The sequence below is a fragment of the Sebastes fasciatus genome, chromosome 20, assembly GCF_043250625.1.
Source record: "Sebastes fasciatus isolate fSebFas1 chromosome 20, fSebFas1.pri, whole genome shotgun sequence".
Taxonomy (NCBI): domain Eukaryota; kingdom Metazoa; phylum Chordata; class Actinopteri; order Perciformes; family Sebastidae; genus Sebastes; species Sebastes fasciatus.
In genome coordinates, this window is record NC_133814.1 from 11,310,598 (window position 1) to 11,331,905 (window position 21,308).

At 39.4% G+C, this 21,308-nt stretch overlaps 2 protein-coding genes across 3 annotated transcripts; both read left to right on the forward strand.

Annotated features, from left to right (window-relative positions):
- Positions 1 to 1,749: 1,749 nt before the first annotated feature.
- lrrc3ca (leucine rich repeat containing 3Ca) lies at positions 1,750 to 9,991 on the forward strand. The gene is made up of 2 exons (XM_074619489.1): positions 1,750 to 2,210; positions 6,974 to 9,991. The coding sequence occupies exon 2, from the start codon at positions 7,057 to 7,059 to the stop codon at positions 7,849 to 7,851; it is 795 nt and encodes a 264-aa protein (XP_074475590.1). The 5' UTR covers positions 1,750 to 2,210; positions 6,974 to 7,056; the 3' UTR covers positions 7,852 to 9,991.
- A 7,528-nt stretch (positions 9,992 to 17,519) lies between these two features.
- csf3a (colony stimulating factor 3 (granulocyte) a) lies at positions 17,520 to 20,761 on the forward strand. 2 transcript variants are annotated; one of them, XM_074619375.1, is made up of 5 exons: positions 17,520 to 17,591; positions 18,022 to 18,197; positions 19,801 to 19,908; positions 20,005 to 20,145; positions 20,235 to 20,761. In XM_074619375.1, exons 1-5 carry the CDS (start codon positions 17,576 to 17,578, stop codon positions 20,424 to 20,426), a joined length of 633 nt encoding a protein of 210 aa, XP_074475476.1. In that variant the 5' UTR covers positions 17,520 to 17,575; the 3' UTR covers positions 20,427 to 20,761. The 2 variants fall into 2 exon arrangements, with proteins under 2 accessions (XP_074475476.1, XP_074475474.1); XM_074619373.1 differs by lacking the exon at positions 17,520 to 17,591 and adding an exon at positions 17,696 to 17,729.
- Positions 20,762 to 21,308: the final 547 nt, after the last annotated feature.

The window sequence follows — 21,308 nt, forward strand, 5'->3', positions numbered from 1 at the left end:
ATGCATATCCTCTTACTCTTTTGACCTACTCTATCAACCCCTGGTGTATTGTAAAGAGGACATCCTAGGCTTTCCAGTGATATGGCATGTGTGTTTTTTGTTTTTAATCAATTTGAATGTATTCTTGGTTTAATATCACTCTACAGCCATAATCTGTTCATTTTTTTTAGTCTTTTCACACTGAAATAGTCCTGTAGTCCATTATACAGTGGACGATAAAAATAATGTTTAACAAGCCTAAATTGTTAAGATTTTCTTTTAACCCTAAATAGGAAGGAAATCACAAAAAAAGTAATTGGAAGACACTTTTTTTTAACTCGGTTCCCAGGAGGATATGAATGAATGCAATCAGTCCTTACATTACATATCTGCATTAATGCACACTCAAATCCTGGCAACCAAACAAGTCCAGCCTTTCCATCTGTGCGTAAATGCATTGCGCACCATGCGTCTAAACTTTACATTAAAGGCACTGTTTGTAACTTTTTACACGTATAAATCTATTGGGTTAGGATCCCATGATGGGATCCAACGGCCACAGGTGTCACTGTTAACAAGCATTTCTGAAAGTTACAAATAGACCCTTTAATGTTATTTTTTTTGTTGTTGTCAAATCCAGGATCAGATCATTGAGATTACATACCGCCAACAATGACATGCCTTTGCCCTCGCGCTGTTGCTGCCTACACTGTAAACAATTGCTGTTAATTTACAACAGGATTTCAACAGTATTAACCTGTTATTGCTAAAAACAGTGCTTTACTTACGCTCTAAACCTGTTAAATTACGCTCATAGGCCGTTTTTTAACTGAACTATAATGCATTCTTAAAAAACATCACTTTACTGCTGATCAACTGTCTAAAGTATCATCAGTAACAGTTTCATGCAGTATTTTTTTAATTCTGGGACCTGATCTGCACATGTGAGGCTTGTACATTGTACATGATTGTAAAATCAGTGAATTAGCTTTATTGTTCTTCACTCACATGTTGTTATGGTTTGCATTCTGTGCTTGTAGCCAGCTATAGACAGACATTTTGGGAAAAGTGTCAACAAGTTTATTATACCCTTTTTCCTAACAAGTGCCTTTAATTGTATTTAGTGTGACTATTCCTATGTCTGTAACCTGCTAAGTCTATTCATCTAGGCAAAAAATTATGTTTATTAAAAAGTATGTAAAAAATACAACCTAAATAGTGCATTAAAGGGCCCATATTATGCAAATGTTCAGGTTCATACTTGTATTTTGTGTTTCTACTAGAACATGTTTACATGCTTTAATGTTAAAAAAAACACGTTGTTTTCCTCATACTGTCGACCTGAATATACCTGTATTTACCCTCTGTCTGAAACGCTCCGTTTTAGCGCATTTTGACGGAATTGCAACAGAATTGCATTAACGTTGCTAGGCAACAGCTTGGGTCCATGTGTACCTCCTGTCAGCTGATGACATTCACATTCACTGCAACCAGGAATAAACTGGGACACATTTAGAATGTTTTACGCTTAAAATTGTGTCAAGGATCTAAACATTGTATATTCGTGACATCACGAATGGGCAGAAATCCTAACGGCTTGTTTCAAATGCAGAGTTTCTGAATACGGGTTGTGTGAATTTCCCTGTGGATTGAGTGTTTCGATACTTTCACAGTATTTATTTAAGCCTGCTTTATAATAAAAAAACATGAAAATCTCACTTTTTTATAATATGGGACCTTTAAAACAAATCAGTAATATAATGTAAAAGGTGAAAAACAGCTATATAATGTATCTTTAAACAGTAAATTAACTGTAAAATACTGTGAAATTAATAAAAAAACAACTGTATTTTTCATTAACAGTACAAAGCTGTAAATTTCAGCGACAGTATAATAATGTTGATTTTACAGTAACATAAAGGCAACCCTGCTGCCAGTTCTCTACTGTTATTTTACTGGGAAATTGTTAACAGTGTGGTTGTCTGGTTGCGTGGAAACTAACAGGCTGCCACTGAGCTGGATCTCTGAGCTGTAGAGGAGCATTTCCAGTGGCGCGTCGTGGCCAGAGCAGCTCTCCTCCTCTCCTCTTCTCTTTCTCTCTCTAGCACAAGTTTAACGAGCTGATGGAAGAGAAGCTTCCGGAGAGCTGCTGATCTACTCGGACCATTTCATCGCTGTTCACTCGCTGTGAAACACATCATGAAGAGGAGAGGCAAAGCTGCAAAGACGAAGTGAGTGAGCGCTCTGTTGTGTTTTTTTATTTGTGATATTGCGCGCATCTATTCTTTAATCCATGAAGTAGTTTCGAGTTTTCATGCTGGTTTGTAAATGTGAATTGGCTGGAAAACAAGCAGTGGATGGTGTTGGACTAAAACAGGATGAAAGACAAACTTAACGCATCGCCTTTATCTCCTTATCGCCCTATGAGTTCATTTTTCACCACATGCTTTTTGCTTTATGAGTGGAATTTAAATGAACCCACTGTTGCACTTTAATTTGGCATCTTAAAATGTCCTTAATTACATCATGACCATCATCATCATCATCATCTTTATTATTATTCATATTATTAATATATATGTGTATGAGTATATATACTGTATTATATTTATATTTTACTCATTTATTTTCTTTTTGTTTTGTTTTTGTTCCCCCTATGCTCTATACACATAAAAGGAAGGATGTCTGTATGTGTTTAAGAGTAGACATATGTCATATATGACCATCTAGCCTCATATAATGCCAAACACACACCCATTATCCACATCACACTCGCACAGACACACACACACACACACACACACACACGCACACACATTCTTCAACCTGCTTTTATCCCCTTGTGTTTTTTTAGTTTAGTTTTGTTTTGTTTTTGTACTTTGTTATTTGTCTTTCTATGTCACTATCTATTTATAGCACAATAAAAAAAAAATAATAAAAAAAAAATGAATTAATTCCATCATCAGTGTTGTTTCAGTATTGAAGTTGAGGATATTAATCTTGAAGATAATATTTAAACTGATTAGCTCAAACCCTTATTAATCTCTAACATACTGTACATTAAAGAGCCCCCCTGTAACAGTGTGCGTAATGCTCTCCAGGTTAACTCAACAAGCTTATTCTATGGGAGGAAATGGGGTCTTTAGGTACACCGTGGAAATCTGCCAAGTGCCATGCTGTTGCTCTAAGGAACAAAAAAGAGCTTCTTTAGTAATCGAGATTGGCATTGAGTGAGGGATGGGCATGTGGATAAAGCTAAAAGCACTGAAATATGATTACAGTTGCATTAAAAGCCTGCAGTTTCAAGTTAAAGATGTCAAGGATGATTTATTTCCCTCTCTGTCATCCACCACCACACCCCCTCCCTCATTGATAAACCAGCAGCTTCTTTGCCACTCATACAATGCTTATATAGCTGTGATGTGATGCCACAAATTCGAGGTCAGATTCATACATGAAAAATACAATATGTCACAAAACGTATTAATATAATGTATTTGTGTTGCATTTTGGGGCTAGGCAATAATTCAATATGATAATTTATCAGATATCGAGATATCATGATACGCAGTTACATCGTCTAAATTGATAACGAGCACATACAAACTTACATTTTGTAGAAAATCTGAACTCTGCTCATGGGAATACCCAGTGTAGTTAAATCAAACTATTGTCTTAATCTGATTACTCTTTATTTGTGTGCATGCATGTAAACATACTGGTAGTCAGTGTATAGCTGGAAATGTTTATTCATTATTTTTCGCTATGATTTCTCTTGAAACTGCTTACCGGTATGTTCATTTTGCACGAAAGTTCTTAATTAAATGAGAAAATATTCAGAACTTTTCATTTGTCAAGTATTTAATTCACACAGGAGTATATAAAAATAGGCTTTACCACGTGGTTATTTCATATAGTCTATTTATTTGTTGAATTACCATAAAACATGCTCTATCGTGATATTTATATATCGTTATCGACATATAAAGTAATCTATATCGTTATATATATCAGTATCAATATATGAAATAACCTATATCATGATATATGTATATCGTTTTCTAGATATGAAATCACCTATATTGTGATATACAGTATAACGTTATCGAGATAAGAAATAATGTATACTGTGATATATATCGTTAGCGAGATATGAAATAACCTATATCATGAATAATATCGTTATCGAGATATAAAATAACCTATATCGTGAAATATATCGTTATCGAGATATGAAATAACCTATATCATGATATATATCATTATCGAGATATGAAATAACCTATATCATGATATATATATCATTATCGAGATATGAAATAACCTACATCGGGATATATATCATTATCGAGATATGAAAAAAACAATATCGGGATAGAACATTTTGGCCATATCTCCATTTGAACGCCTCTTGTGTTTGGGTTTCTGTCCAAAATGACTGCTCCTCATATAATTGGAGAAGGAGACTTGTGAGTGCAGCACTGGCAGCAGTGAATTTATGAAGTGAGAAGCTGACCTTTGGCTGCAAGAGCGCTGTGTTTATTGTTTAAATTAAAAGCTGGAGGGTTATTTATCACAGAAGCAATGACTTTAGGGACACTGATGAAGACCTCGCGAGATTTAGAGGCCAACTGATTCATTGGATTTACTGTATACGGCAGTAAGATGGGTTATACTTGTTGACCATTAGTAAAAGTACTCATTTTTGACAGTGATTCTGTTTATCTCATCCACTTCTCTCCTTCCTCTCCCCTGTATTCTTTCACTGCAAGCTGTCTTCATCAGCTGTCCCTGTGACTGACTAAACATGCGCCCCTTTCCTCGATATCTCATTAGTGTCACGCTCTGTTCTCTGTTGTTATTGTAATGTTACCTCATTCTCTTTAAATCCTCTTGATATCGTTCTTTCTCTCACAACCCTGTGCTGGTGTGTCCAATTTCCCCTCCGTGCCCACATGCTTTCTCCTCCTCCTCCTCCTCCTCCTCCTCTTCCTCCGTCACTAGCCTTCTGCTCCTGCTCCCCCATTATCGCTCAGCTAAATACCAGGCTGGCATGCTGTGTGACAGGAAAAGTATCGCCTTTACAGGAGCATAATGTTAACCATTTACTTTAGGCAAGACTTTTTATTTCCTTGGGCGTTCAACTGCATCTGTCATGCTATTTTACATTCTCATGCACCCCACTGACACAAAGTGCAGAGGGAAATCCTTTTGGAAGTTGCTTAATGAAGATGTATGGATAAACATCTCATGTCTGAGGGAGGCGAACTACAGCAGTCAGAGCTTCTTAATGGCAGATGCTTCATCTTTGCTTTGCTCCGGTGCATCAGCCTCCATCCCCTCCCTCATTATTGGGATTGTCTGGCAGGCATCTCTAAAAAGCGGCGTAACACAATGAGTGTTATTAGCTGTGTCTCGTAGACAAGTCACCTGTCCTCTTAACACACACATACACACCGCCGTTGCCACCACACTCTGTCCTCTACCCCCCAACGTCATGTGATACTTCGAGGTACTTAGAGATCGATTTCATTTTTTAATCTTGGTAAGTGGATCTTGCCCAGTCTCCAGCCATTTTGGAGAATTTAAGAAGTCTGGCTGGTCCTTTTTTTTGTCTCAAAGAAGACAGGCCATCACGTTGTCTGTTTTGTTGGCCTTGATGCTGTTTGTAGCATTTGCATTTACCCCCAACAAAAGGATTGGGTGGCCAACACTGATGCTACACTGACTTAAGGAGTTTTTCCTTAGGAGGATTAGTAACAGGATAGGAGGTAGCCCTGATCAGCTATTAATGAAGTGTGTTAGGGTGGGTAGACCCGCTATTTTCAAAGGCGTACATACAAAATATAAAGTGTAATTTACAGGACGCACAGACAAGCGTTTACCTCTGTGTTACTTGCACTTCTGACTAAATGAAGCTTGACAGACACCAAACCGGGACATTTTTATTAATTGACACTTTTAAAGAGGACCTATAATGCTCTTTTTCAGGAGCATTCTTGTATTTTGGGTTTCTACTCGAACATGTTTACATGCTTTAATGTTAAAAAAATGCTTTACTTTTCTCATACCGGCTGTGCTGCAGCACCTCTTTTCACCCTCTGTCTTAAATGCTCTGTTTGAGCTCCTGCCCCGCCCTCCTGAAAAGCCCAGTCTGCTCTGTTCGGTCAGCTGGCCCGCTGATGTCATTGGTCAACCGAAACGAACTCTTCGGACTCCGCTTCAGCTCCGCTCTAACTAACTTTGTTTGAGGGTGTGCCAAAATAGCCGCTAGGCAGGTATAATGCAAATGTGTTACTTGGTGACATCACCACGTTACGGAAGAAAAGGTGGGACTTCAAGCAAGGCGTTTCAGGCAGTTCAGGAGCGGTGTTTCTGTGAGGCGGAGTAACTCCCTTTGGCGTGGACTTTGGGCTTTGTAACTTTACAGACCTTTTACATGCACAAAAAAAACTATACAACACACTAAAGGAAAGGCAGAAACACAAAAGCATAATAGGTCATCTTTAATAAAACTGTTGCATCAGAATGGCAGCTATAGTTTTAGAAAAAAATGGAAACATGATAGACATACCATATCTATAACTCCATGAAAAATCTATTTGGTTTTATGTTTTGTCATGGTGTCACATCACTATGTTAATGCCAGTCTCCGTGTCCTGAAATAGCCCTGCATAGCAGGGATGTCAATTATAAAGGAGGCATAGTGACACCAAAGGATTTTTCTTAAACTTCCCTGGAAATACAACAGAAGTTCAGTTGTTTCTGAGCCAACGACATGCTGAACTGCAGCATTCCCGCTGCCTCCTCGCTGCAATTAGACGAGCTACTGTACCACCTGATTTCTGCGTTACATAACACTATGGACACTGAAGAGCATTGTTAATCACCCATGTTTTGCTTGAGGAAACTATTTCACAGTACAATCTGCACTTCTCTTGTTTCAAAGGGTGGTCTTCCCACCACTGCTAATGTGACTTTCTGTTCTTTTTAGGCTCAACAGCTACTGGGGAGGTTGATGTGGACTTCACCTCCTGCGCCCAGGTGGTCCTTCCTGGAGCATGCCCGTATCCCACGATGTCCCTGCTTGCAGGCTGGTTACTGCGCCACTCGGTGGTCATGTGTCTGCTGTTGCACAGCCTGGTGCTAATGACCTTCTGCTTCCATCATGCTGCCACCAGTTGCTCCAAGAGCTGCTACTGCTCTGAGAGCGACAGCACCGGCAAGACGGTGCGCTGCAGCAACCTGCAGCTCACGGAGATCCCCCAGGACATCCCCAATGACACACGACGCGTCTACCTTGACTTCAACCTCTTCACTACGGTCCCCGCGAATGCTTTCGCAGGTTTGCCCCACCTGGTTGAACTGGATCTATCGCACAATGAATTAAGCCAGTTAGAGCCAGGGGCGTTCAGAGGCCTCGGCTCCTCGCTGCAGTTCCTAGACATTTCTTCTAACAAGTTGGTAAACTTTAACCCCGAGGCCTTTGAGGGCCTGCGGTGTCGCGCCAACCTAACAAACAATCCGTGGCATTGTGACTGCAACTTGCAGATGGCGATGCCCCGCGTGGACCTTGAGCCCGCGTCGCTGACGGGCATAGTGTGCCACACTTCAGATCCGGAGGAAATAGGAGTTCAAGGACTTGCCTTCCTGTTGGCGCCAGACATAGACCTGTGTGTGGTGATGAAGAGGACTACAGATGTGGCCATGCTGGTCGTCATGTTCGGCTGGTTCACCATGGTCATCTCCTACCTGGTCTACTACGTCAGGGCTAATACGGAGGACGCCCGCAGACACCTGGAGTATCTCAAGTCCTTGCCCGGCATACAGGGCAAGTCAGAGGAGTCTTCCACCATTAGTACTGTGGTATAGGGCTGACGGAGCTACACATGGGACCTGAAGCGGTAACCCACACCAAACAGGACGAAGCTAAAACCTACAACCACACGGTCATCATCAGTCTCAGATGGTTTTTGCTCAGCTGTTGTCACGGAGCCAAGGTGGGCAACAAGACATCTGCACAAGAAAACCAGGCCGATGCAACCTATGAATAATTCATCTTTCAGCGACCCATTAAGAGTTTTTGTTGGCTCAGTCGATGCTCTAGTCGGTGCGCTGAGGGAGTAAAAGCAGCAGCATGTTTTTGGCAAACTCCAAATATGGGATACAAATGGGATTTATCCAGTGGTGCATGCACCTAGATGCACCTTGCTCACACACAGACAATTACAGAGACGACGTCAAGCAGCAATATGAACGATGGGAACACTAGAATGAGGAACTCCATGTACAACTGTTTTCCATTAAAACCCTTATGGTATTGACCAGTATATTCTCAGTAAAATTATGTTTTCCAATTAAATTGATGTTTTTTGGGAGTTTCTCTTACCGAACACAAAAAAAAATGAAAAAGTACATGCAGTATTTCGAGTCTGAATCATTCTTAATGCATATTCAGCTCACTATCCTGACGAATCAGATGTGATGAAGGAGTTATTCTGTGATGTTTTTGATAGTAGCCACTGTACCAGAGCTCCATACTGATGAGGACCGCAGACCTCCGAGCTGCCTCTATATGTTAAGAGTTGACAGGAAACCCCCGCTAGCTCACTTCCATAACCAATGGGATCCCTAAATTATCTGTCCAACACAGCGGTACTCTACACTGCACATAAAGAGTCAATGTCAGCCCATTGGAAGTCCATTTATCAAATGCAGTGGGCGTAGGGTGTTGTTAGTTTGTGAGGAGGGAACAAAGAAAAACCCATCACTCATGGGTGATGGGAGTCCTGTTAGCTGATACCAGAAACATAATGCAGCTCTGGAATTACTCCCCAGCATAATATGCTAATCTTCAGTCACAAACCAATGGCCCTGTAAATATCATGTAATTGTCAGAAAAGGTTGCTGTGAGAAGCAGAGAATTAGAGGTTACTGCAGTTCAGCTGTCGTGAAATAGAAAGAGAGAGACTTATAATCGAAACAGGGACACGTTTTTCATATTCTGGTAGGAAAAGCCCTTCAGCAAACACTCTCACCCCTTCACCCAGAGTAATTAAGAGAACACAGAGGAATCCTTCACGATCATACCTGGTTATATAGACAGGGCCTCTGCTCCTGTGCTGTTTTTCATTCTCTCTCATGCCTTTAATAAGTGCCCAGGGTGCCTCTGGGAGCCATATTGTCTGGTGTGGTCACTCCCATGGGTTTTCCAAATAACATTTATGGGGCCATGACCTGCTGGTCCATTTAAAAGAGCTGCCAGGGATGCGAATCTCCTATTTCACCAGACCTCGGCAAAGAGGGAAGATGCATTTGTGTCTCCTCCGATGAAATCGTCGATACAAAAACTGAGACCGCAAAAAGGGAAACGCATTTACGTGGAGGCGTAATTCAATCTGCGTCAGACTGTGCTCTAAGATATGCTCTTGTCCGCTCCACAGACACGAGGTAAGAATAACCCGGTGCAGTCTTGAATAATGAAATTTGATGTTTGAGATGTGGGAAATGGTTTGTCAACAAGGATTTCCCTGTGTCAGACACACACACGCCTCTAGAGCAGAGCAGGAGCGAATGCATGATTTATGATGGCCATAAAAAACACTTGAGCAGCAAAGTCTGGGAATGCACCCATCATCTTGTGTGGCCCAGTTCTTGAGGAAAAATTAAGGGAGAATGCCACAGGGGATCAGCTGCCCCCCTCTCTGCTATACCCTCGCTTGGATAAAGCACTTTCCAAATGCCCTCGGGCCGCTCGGTGAGGGTCAAGAGTGCTCACAGTGGCAGCCAAAGTCAGTTCAACCTCATCCTCAAATTCCCTTCTGTCCCAAAGGGCAGCACTCAATCTTGAAAGGAGTAGTTTGACATCCTGGAGAATATGCTTACAGTAGCGTCCTTGCAGAGTTAGTTCAAATGATCAATACCACTCTCAGGCACGGCAGCCTAAATATGTAGCCTGCAGGCGGTTAGCTTACCTTAGCACAAGTTAATTAGTGAGTTTTAAAGCTGTTTCAGACCAAGCACAGGTTTTCGGCCGAAAATAAGTCTGGAAGTTTATAAAAACTGATTTTGTGGGTTCTTATGAATGCATGAAGAAGAAGAAAGGCACTTTATTAATCCCTGAGGGGAAATTCAATTTTTACACTGTTATTTTACATAGAACATACACACAGACCCGAAATACACACATGCACAAACAGGACCTATATATACATGCATTAATGGAGAGATATCAGAGCGAGGGGACCGAGCAGTTGGGGGTTTGGTGCCTTGCTCAAGAGCACATCGGCAGTGCCCAAGAGGCAAAGCTACTAGTTCACACTCAGTACTTGGTCCATGCGGGGACTTGAACCAGCGACCCTCAGGTTCCCGAGCCAAGTCCCCATGGACTGAGCTACTACAGCACACCCCTGCAGAACATTGGCGTAGGCGAAAAATTCGGACGGACCTCTATTTCATTTGGTTTCTCAACACCCAACTGTACGAGAAACAGTGACGACTACCTCAACAACCAAATAAAGGACAATCACTCAGCAGCTGCGATAGGATGAAGATGGTCATGTCGCTAATATGCATTTGCTAACGTTATATGTTAGTCACATTACATTAGCACATTAGCCCCTTATATTCTCTGTCTGTATTGTTTTTTGGTGTGTGGAGGCAGTTGGCTATATGGAATAAGGGATTTATTTTTTTGTGACAAAAAATGGAACATGGCAACGATGATATTTGGCACCGGACCTGGTGTGCATTTTCGCATTTTCGCATCTCACTGGTTAGAAATGTGCTTTTAGACGTAATAGGTGGATTTTGAAACCTTTCGATAGAGCCATGCTATAGCGGTTTCCCCCTTGTTTCCAGTCTTTATGCTCAGCTAAGCTAACCAGCTGCTATAGAGTGGCATCAATATTCTCCAAAATTCCCCAAAATGTTGAACGATTTCTTACCAGAAGAAAAAGGTGTAAGAAAGAAAACGTTTATCTTTCAGTAAACCACTTATTGATTTATTTCCTCTGTTTTTGCTTTTACTGACATGTTCTTTTTGTGTTACTTTTTTGTTGTTGTTGTCATCCCTACGTGCTTAACGGCGTCCATGCACCGTAGTTTCTATTAACGGGCTGAGTTTGTTTTACAGAAAACAAAGATATTGATCTTGACAGAGTTAATCTTAAGGAAGCACAGGTACAGCCTCCCATGACGAGCAGGAGGTTCAACAGTACTGAAAAATAGATGGTAAGCCTCTCTCTCTGACATTTCCTGCAACACACACACACACACACACACACACACACACACACACACACACACACACACACACACACACACACACAGCTCCCTCCTTCGCTCTTTCCTCTGATAACAGACTCTCACGGCGGCTTTGAAACCAGCCACTGTTAAGGGGAGCCTCACCACAAGAGGAGATAAAACATAAACTAGTACCACACATGTGTGACTCTGTATTTTCGTTCAGCTAATGCACATCCTTTTGTTCACCTGTATGTACGACAGGTGTGTGTGCGTGGCGGGAGCGAGGGGTACCGGTAATGTAACACCCCTGTTCTCCAGCACACACATGAATGTCACTGAGGTTAATTTAAATTGCAAGGCCAGCTCAGCTTGCCCCGCCTGCTACCTTAGACACGTTACACTGGTGTGAGCATTACAACTGCTGGGTAATGGGACACAAAGTGGGGGATAAGGTGACGCATCCAATCCCACAGAGCGCGGCCCTGTTTGGGGTTGGGTTGCAGGTGAAAATGTTTCCAGGCTCCGAGATCACATGGGGTCTCCCAGTGAGGGCCTGTGTTGGCACCTGATTTCCTCTCTCGCCAAAAAAGATAAATGACACCGCATCTGAGGAGAGGGACGAGGACATCCTTGTCAATATTCTGCGACGGTCTCCATTTTTCGGGGGGCGATTGGGAGAAGAAACACAGACGATTAGAGCTGTCTGAGGAGGAAGGTTCATTTTGTGCAACACAGCTCCCCCTGTTGTGGAATGTGTGTAAGTGTGAGGAAAATAAATGCCTTTATCTTAATATTTTCACATTACGATGAGTCAAATATGCTATGGCTCCTATGAGAAATGTACATCAGAAACAACACACAGGACACGCTAGAAGCATACATAACCAAAAAAAACCACAGTAATAGCAACAGTGCCTTATAATAAAGGTATTTGTTCACGGCAGGGGCCGGATTAAGTCACTAGTGGGCCCCTATTGAGGCCCACACACCTGTTCCCCCAACGCCTGGAGTGCCAGAAAACAACTGGAATACTACCTGCCACAGGTTTGCTGTAAGTTAGTTTGTGAAACTCACATTTGTTAAAGAATATGTATCATGTAAGCATAATAACAACTGACATATTAAAGGTATTAAACTAGAATTTACATAGCCTTGGTTGATCCACATAACAGCATTTTCAGTGTAATGAATGAGCTCATTATGAATCCCTATATATGGGTATTACAGTATGTAAAATACTACAATATGTCAAAATGTAATGTTGAAATACCATACACCAATGTGCAAGTGGTTACTTATACAGCTATTACACAGTTAATGGATATTAATTTCACTGTAGACATAATAATGAGTGATTACTGTTATACTATGCATAGCTAAAGCACAGGAGGTGAACTGGCTGAAATGTGAGTACTGACAGATTTAATTAGCATCATAACTCACGATGGCACATGTACTGTTGCGCAGTATGTGGATATGTATGCTGAGAAATTGCCTTCTGGACAATAAATCTAAATCTAGATTCAGAGATGTGACCTACTGACTAGTATGACATGAATTTAATGTAGGTCAAGATTTATAGGTCTGGATGTATACCCTCAGGGATTGAGCATCTTTTGTGAAATCTGTAAAAGCAAACCGGGAACATAAAGAATTCACAACTGATTTCTCATGTTTCAATCTGTATACATGGATGGATTACTGAACGGGCTTACCGGGCCCAAAGTGTCAGGGCCCCTCACCCCCGCCCTTCACCTGCAAAATGTTACTTGAAGAGACGCGTACCAACCACAAATAGAAGCAAAATGAAAGAAACATTAAATGACTACAAAGAGATGCAAAGTAACTGCAAAGAACTGCAAAATAACTACACATAGGGGCACAACCACAAAACACATAAAATTACCATAAAGACACATAAAATGACCATAAAGACACACAAAATGACCACAAAGAGACACAAAATGACTACAAAGAGGCACAAAATGATCACAAAGAGACACAAAAAGACAGCAAAGAGGCACAAAATTATCACAAAGAGATGCAAAAAGACCATCAAGAGACACAAAACAACCACAAAGAGAGACAAAATGACCACAAAGAAACTCAAAATGACTACAAAGAGCCATAAAAAGACCACAAAGAGACACAAAACAATCACAAACAGACACAAAATTACCACAAAGACATGCCAATTGCTTACAAACAGACCACAAAAAGACACAAAATGACCACAAAGAGACACAAAATTACCACAAAGAGATGCCAATTGATTACAAAGAGACACAAAAAGACCACAAAGAGACACAAAACAACCACAAAGAGACACAAAACAACCACAAAGAGACACAAAATTACCACAAAGAGACACAAAATTACCATGAAGAGACACAAAATTACCACAAAGAGACACAAAAAGACCACAAAGAAACACAAAATGACTACAAAGAGACACAAAATGACTACAAAGAGGCACAAAATGATCACAAAGAGACGCAAAAAGACCATCAAGAGACACAAAACAACCACAAAGAGAAAACAACCACAAAGAGACACAAAATGACCACAAAGAAACTCAAAATAACTACAAAGAGCCATAAAAAGACTACAAAGAGACACAAAACAACCACAAAGAGACACAAAATTACCACAAAGAGATGCCAATTGATTACAAAGAGACACAAAATGACCAAAAAGAGACACAAAATGACCACAAAGAGACATGAAACCACAAGATGTTTAAAGACTTCAAAGAGACGAAAAACAAATAAAAAGATGCAAAAGCATCACTGAGTCTTTCTTGCTCCTATGTAGTAGAGATGGTGGGGCCTTTTGCATGTCTGCGTCCAGGGGCCCATTGTCTCACAATCTGTCCATGCCAGTATAAATCGCGATTGTACGATTATACATGAGAAAAGAGACAGCTGATGAAGGTGTCTTGTATCTGAGTCAGAAGTTTTCTTTTAATCATCATTTTTATTGTGTAATAATTTCCTGACCAACGTCCATTCCTCTCTAGACTTCCTTTCTCTGAGGAAGACCACAGTAGTCACACACTTATCCATCCGTTCGGGACTTCATTCCATGTAAAACGCATTATGCAATTCCTCTGGTTCTGTCATTTCCGAAAGACAGAACAGCTCAGCTTTACTCTCACTCCTTGGGAAATCACATGTCAAAAAAATCATCAGTCATGAAAAGCTGGTTTCACAAAGAGATCTGACTTCCTGGTGGAATCAGTCTCAAAAAAATCAATGTCTGTCGAGTTAGAACAAGTGGTATTTCACCAGAAGGCAAATGTTTCAGCTCACAAGATTGATGTTCTGCATGAACACTTTGTACTAATGTTAATCTGAATGAATGCCAGTTCCTTTGGGCCAAAAGCTTTTAAAAATGTCAGAAAGGATTTCCTTATCTGCTAAGATCAGAGATGAGCAATCTTTATCTTTCAAAAGCAGGAAATATTCACACCTTTTGTGAAAATTAGAAGTGGTCCCGCAGGATTAACCCTAAAACCTTGTATTATACAGTATACTGAGTAATTACAGCCAGCCTTGGGCTGTCTAAACCCAGGTCATTTAATGGCTTACTGGGTAATTTAACATGAAAAAGGATCTGTATGTCACAAAAAAATGAGAGATTTAAGAGGTGAAGGTGGAATGTAAAACCCCTTTATGTTCTCACTGTATAGATAATCTCTTTGCCTTCCATTTAACAACCTCTTCAATCCCTTTCAGATTGACCTGTGGGTCCATCAGAGCATTGTTCATCCTCTGCAGAAGCTTATTTTAAATTCCTATTAATACAAGGCTTCCTACGCAGCATACGACATCTAATGGAAATCCACTTGTTGTAATTATAACGTTGTAACAAGCAGATACAAACCGTGTTATTAAGGGTGAAATGAAGCATCAGATTGCATGCGTTCAAGGGTTAAAAAGGTCGGACATGCTTGTGCAGCCTTTTTTCTCTGCCCAGCTAAAGGCGAGCAGGCGCATTGTTCGACCGCTACAACCAAAGAGTGTTCGCAGGCGGGTCATTGAAGGGGCCATAGAGCGAGGCCTCAGCAGTGAATAATGCCCTCCTTTCATGTGCAGGATTGATTGGAGATCAGACCAGTGTGGATTTCAGGGATCAGATTTGACGGCTTCACTTCACAGCCTGTCAAGCATGGCCAGATGTAACATAGCTACACTGGCTGATCAAGGGGCCTCGTGTCAGAGCATGAAGCAAACTGATCGGTTACAATAGAGGCACAGGGTTGACCTATGAGGTGATTTCATAACTCTCACCACAAACGTATGGGCTATATGTCGGGATTTTACAATTTATGAAATGAGGATTTGATGGATGCTTTGAGAGGGTGAAATAACAGGTGGTTTGACAATTTGGGAAATACATTTATTCACTTTCTTGCAGCGAGTCAGATGAGAAGATCGATACCGCTCTCAGACATGAGAGTGGTATCGATTTTCTCATCTAACTCTCGGAAAGAACGAAAATACGATTATTTCCCATAGTGTCAAACTAATCCTTTAAAGCAAAGATCAACTGAAAGCATGTTTGTGTCAAATAAATGACAGTTACAAAAACTGATTTTTTAAATCTTTATGGCAATTTATGCTCAGTTTGGTTACTGTTGTTTTTCACTGCCCTTTGACCTTTGAGAGATTTGAGAATGAAATGCAAGCAAAACATTTTTTGAGTGTAATCACACAGCTGAGGTGTATTTTCCACCAGATGGCACTCTTGCATCTGTCAAGCCTTGTTTGTTGTTTTCTCTTTCCACTGTCCAATATACTGTAACTGTAAATAAAGGTGAACTCACAGTCCCTGATCCAGAGGGTACCTGTGTGGATCGAGGTCACTTTCAGGTAAGACAAAACTCACACCTTTCTAATTGCTGCAACAGGGGCCACAATTTAAAAAATACTTCTAAATGTTATAATAATCTTTTTTGAGGTGAGGTTTTGTTTGAGGTGGGCTGATGTTTTTTTACTGTCATGGAAATACAGTTCTTACTGTAATACTGTACTTTTTTTGCGTACTACAAATTTTCCAATCTATTAATGGCAAGGTGAAAGCCACAAGTCATTCACCAAAGAAGAATCACGATGGCCCAAAAACACGTAGGATGACCACAGCCATCATAAGGAAAGCAAAGATTGCTCAAAAAAAAACAAACTAGATTTCAGAAACAATTGTGAATTAAGCATTTAAACACTTTCAATTTCCATTTCCCTCTTAGCTGCTGTTAGAGGAAATGCCTGTTTCCTCTATAGATCTCTTTATGTATGACTTGGAGATAGTTTTGTGCAACTGTTTTGTGGACTCATAATTCAAAGTTAAGTTACATCAGTGTAGAAAGTCAGTAATGAAGGAATTCCCAAAATGAAACTCTTGAGTTATGTTACTTTGGAAGCTTACGCTGAAAATATAATTGCACAATATAGAAAATAGATATTGAGTCATCTACAACTACTCTCACCCTTTTAATTTCAAATTATTCTTTTTTTTAAATGATTTGTTTTTATTATCTTGTTTATTTCTGGTATTGTTCTTTTAAACGGTTCAACATTTTTTTCCCCAAATTATTTTAATAGTTAATCTTTGTGTTTCTATATTTTTTTTATGTTTATGCTTTTTTAAATGGTGGATTTTGTTTGAAAAATATAAAAAATAAAGTTTTTATTTTCAAATTAGATTTTTTTTTTTTTTTTTTTAATTATTTGATTTGGTTATTTCCTGATATATTTTTCTTTTAAACTGTTTAACATTTTTTAAATGAATTCTAATAGTTCATATTTGTGTAACTGTATTGATATGTTATGTTTATACTTTTTTAAGTGGTGGATTTTGTTTGAAAAATATAACAAATTAAGTTTTTATTTTCAAATTAGTTTTTTCAAATTATATATTTTTTTATTTATTGTATTTGTTTATTTTCTGGTATTTTTTTTTCTTTTAAACTGTTTAACAATTTTTTTTTTTTTACATTAGTTTTAAACGTTAATCTTTGTGTTTCTAAATTTTTTTTTTTTATGTTTATGCTTTTTTTAAGTGGTGGATTTTGTTTGAAAAACATAAAAAAAACTTTTGAGACCCACATTGTTAAACAGAAATATCCAATATTGTGCTTAAATTGAACATATCATCATTATCAATTAGCACACAATTTGGATCCAAGTAATAGGCTTAAAAAAAAAGAATGAGTCATAGTGAGACTTCTTCAAAATGAACAAATAATGGGAAATCCCTCCTGCTATATATATAAGACTATATGTGCACTATAAATCATGGAGAGTGCTCACTTGAGGTCAACACTTAAAGACATTCCTCAACACAGGCCATGGACATCCTGATTGGTGAGTACAGTCAGTGGTGAGGTAACACTTGTAAAAAATGCTGCTTCCTCTGCTGATCATCTGCTGACACAGCAGCAGCAGAGACTCACTATAGGAAGTATTGGGGACTATAGTGTTGGATGGATTATCTATTAACTGGTAGTTTTGCAAAGTTCATTTTAAAGCAATCTGGGCATTGTTTTAAGGAGTAAATATTATATTTTATTATGAGTCTGTTTAAACTGTGGCTATGTTTAGTCACTTTTTTTGGCTGAGGTTTCACATTGCAGTGACTATTCTGAACTGAGTGGAGACATGCTCAGTGCTGCTGCAGCAACAGAGGAGCTGCTGAGGAGAGAGAGAGCCAGGCTTTGTTCTGCCACACACACTTTGTGCTGGGTTGAATGAAAGAAGGTCGTTTTTGATGCCTTTGATTTCTCTCGTCCTGCAGTTTTCGCTATTCCCTGCCTCATGGCCACCTTCGCCCGCAGCGCACCTCTTCTGCCGGAGTGGAGCACACTTGTTGAGAGTCAGCAGTTCCAGGATTTTCGGCTGATGAGCGACAGCTTGACGCAAAAGATCCTGCTCTCCATTCCAGACACGCACAAATCCTGCATTCAAAGCGAGGTGAGACACAGCAGATATACATGCTGCTTTCTGCATAGTTTGATTAATTCTGTTTATAATAGGCAGAGCTGTAAAAGGCTGGATGAATCAGGGCAGGTCTCTCTCCGTGAGCCCATAAAAGGACCTCTGCATTGTGAGGCAGGCTTTTTAATTAAGTTAATGCATTATGACTATGCAGCTATCACTGCTTTCTATAGTTGACAAGTTATAAATAGAAAAAAATGTGATATAATATGTGATTACATTTATTATTAGTTAGTGGTTGTAATGCTGCTAAAAGGGACCAATTCTCAGGCCCACATTTAGTTTGTACTCATTTGCACTAGTCACTGTAGGGGAGACCGGGGGCAGTTGTAACAATATTTGGTTTTTGACGTCATTACGCAAAAACCTCTTGAACTATTTGGATAACAGGTATCAAATGTTTTTTACAAACACTGTTAGAGTCACGATATTGATTGAAACACGTTAAGTCAGGGGTGATAGTAACAACACACCTTTATGGTGTACGGTCTAAGACCTGCTCTCTAAGACCTGCTCTATATATAAAGCGTCTCGAGATAACTTCTGTTATTATTTAACGCTATATAAAAATAAATTGAATTGAATTGAATTGAATATAAATACTAGGGCTGTCAAAGTTAACGCGATAATAACGCAAATTCGTTTCTACGCCACTAATTGATTTAACGCAACTTTTAGGTTGTAGCTGGCTCAGTTTTAAAGCTAGAGTGAAGATAACGGTATCATATGAAACTAGAAAACATACGGAATCCATTGGTACCAACTGTGTCATACTAGGTCATACTACGCGAAGGAGGTTAATTAACGCTACAAACTTACGCTAAATTTTGGCGTGGGAACATCTGGCAAGACCCTTTTTTAAAGGGGTAAATGTAGTACCTATTTGTCATTGGTTTGTGTTGTTAATTGATTTTCAGTAGTAAATATACACATACATTTGCATGAAGCAAGAATATTTGCCCACTTAACTATGGATCATCATGCAATTAATCGCTATTAAATATTTTATTCGATTTACATCCCTAATAAATACCAAGAACCACAATAAATTACCTAGAATATAGATATCGTTAAGACAATTTATTCATTGAACAATTGATTGTTTTCATACCTAAAAAGGGCAGACACACACACCATGTGCATAATGAGTTTCATGGTTCTGTCTCATTTCTGATTGGTGCAATTTGAGATGTTACAATTGCACCCGGTCTCCCCTACTAAGTTTGCAGTGCTTGAGTATTTCCATGTTATGCCACTTAAAACTTATATCACATTATAGCCTAGTTACTAGTTACTCTACAGGTCAGACAGTACATACAGAGGCCATAATGCTCTTATTAAATAAAGTAAAAACTTAGTAAAATGTAATTAAAATACAACTTTTACTTGTAATGGAGTATCTTTACATTGTGATATTACTACTTTTACTTTAGTAAAAGAGTACTTCAGAGTACTTCTGCCACCACTGTTTTTTCATGAAGTAAATAGGCCTACAAAAGCAATATCAAGGAAATGCATGCTTCCTGCTGCATGCCAAGCTGCAATTTATCCATAACTCCATGTTATCTCCCCACTACAGACACTAAAACTCAACTCCTCAGAAAATGCACAGTACGCGACCATGGTAACCACCATTGGCATCCGTCCTGCTCCTGTACTCAGTGTTGTGTCAGAAAACTACAGTTTGGTAAGCATCTGCAGGGGGAATCTTTCTGTGAAATAAAATGGGGGTTAAAAACAAAAATAATGTTTGTAACAGTTTGTTTTTATTATTTCCTATCAGGAGACCAGTTTGAGGCACATGTCTGAGGGTTTTCAGCTGCACCGGGACTTACTGAGCGCCGTCTCTCCTCGGCTGGCGAACAAAGGCAATGTGACTGGGCTAATGGCGGACATCAGGGACCTTGTCCTTTGGATCAACAAGGTAGAATCATACTTCTAAATCCCTGTCGTTCTTGGCACATGATGCTTACTTTTATAGCCACTTTCATAGTTGTTTTGCGTGCCTTGCAGATGCTGAAAATAACCCAAACAGACGCTGTGGTGCAGCCGTCACCAACCCCCGTGGCCTTAAATCTACCAGGGAACTATGAGGTTCAGGTGGCAGCACATATGATTCTGGTGCAGCTCCAGGCCTTTGGGCAGGACACGGCCCGCTGCCTCAGGAGTCTAAACCGGAGCAAAGTCGAAGAGACCCAGAGCTGAGCAATAGCTGCCATACTCATGTCCAAAACACCTTATTTTGCCATTTTGTTTATCATGGTATTTATTTATTTATCTGTCAAATGATTATTTATTTTTATCTATTTATATTTATCTATTTATTTATGGTATATTTATTTAGGGAATTTATTTTTGATAACAAAGCTGTTTGTCCCTCAGTCCTCTTTGTTCCTCTCTTTATCACGTAGCAATAACTGGAAATTAAATCATCCTCCATTCTCAGACAAAAATATACATTATATACATTTCAATAGTTCAAAAACTATACTTACTACTAACTACTACTCATACCAAGTTTAATAAAAAAAAAAAAGAATTACAGCGAAATAGAACATTTAGAGACAGCTTTGTATTTATGAACTATTTATGAACTATTAACACTCATTTTAGGGGATTGGGGCACATTAAGGACTACTTATACATTCTACTAGATGTTTAAATTAAACTAATTATTTTTGTATGAATCTTTTTTTATGTAATTTTATTTAATCTTTTGTTTTTCATTTTGAAAACACTGTACTGTATATTTTCTGACATTTCAATAAATAAAAAAAAAACTTTTTCCTGTAAAAGGGAATCGTTCCTTTTTATCAATGACCATGCGTGATGACACATCAAGCACCGGCAGTGGGTCACGCTGAAACACGCTGCTCTCCATTACGTCTAAATTTCCTGTGGAGGTAATACTGTAATAGAGAAGTGCAACTAAAAGTGAAATAGGAGTGTTTGTGTCATTATTTCTGCCAGACAGATTTCCTTGAGGAAGTGTTGCAAGAGGCGGATGATGACCACGAGCTTTTGTCACTCAAGAGGGTGGTACAATGTCCCTTGTACGTAGTGTCATGTGGTGTCATGTGATCATCA

Coding starts and splice junctions, on each gene's coding strand:
- lrrc3ca (XM_074619489.1), top strand. CDS start 7,057: ATGTCCCTGCTTGCAGGCTGGTTACTGCGCCACTCGGTGGTCATGTGT.
- csf3a (XM_074619373.1), top strand. Junction 19,909..20,004: donor TGTCAGAAAACTACAGTTTG/GTAAGCATCTGC, acceptor ATTTCCTATCAG/GAGACCAGTTTGAGGCACAT. Junction 20,146..20,234: donor TTGTCCTTTGGATCAACAAG/GTAGAATCATAC, acceptor CGTGCCTTGCAG/ATGCTGAAAATAACCCAAAC.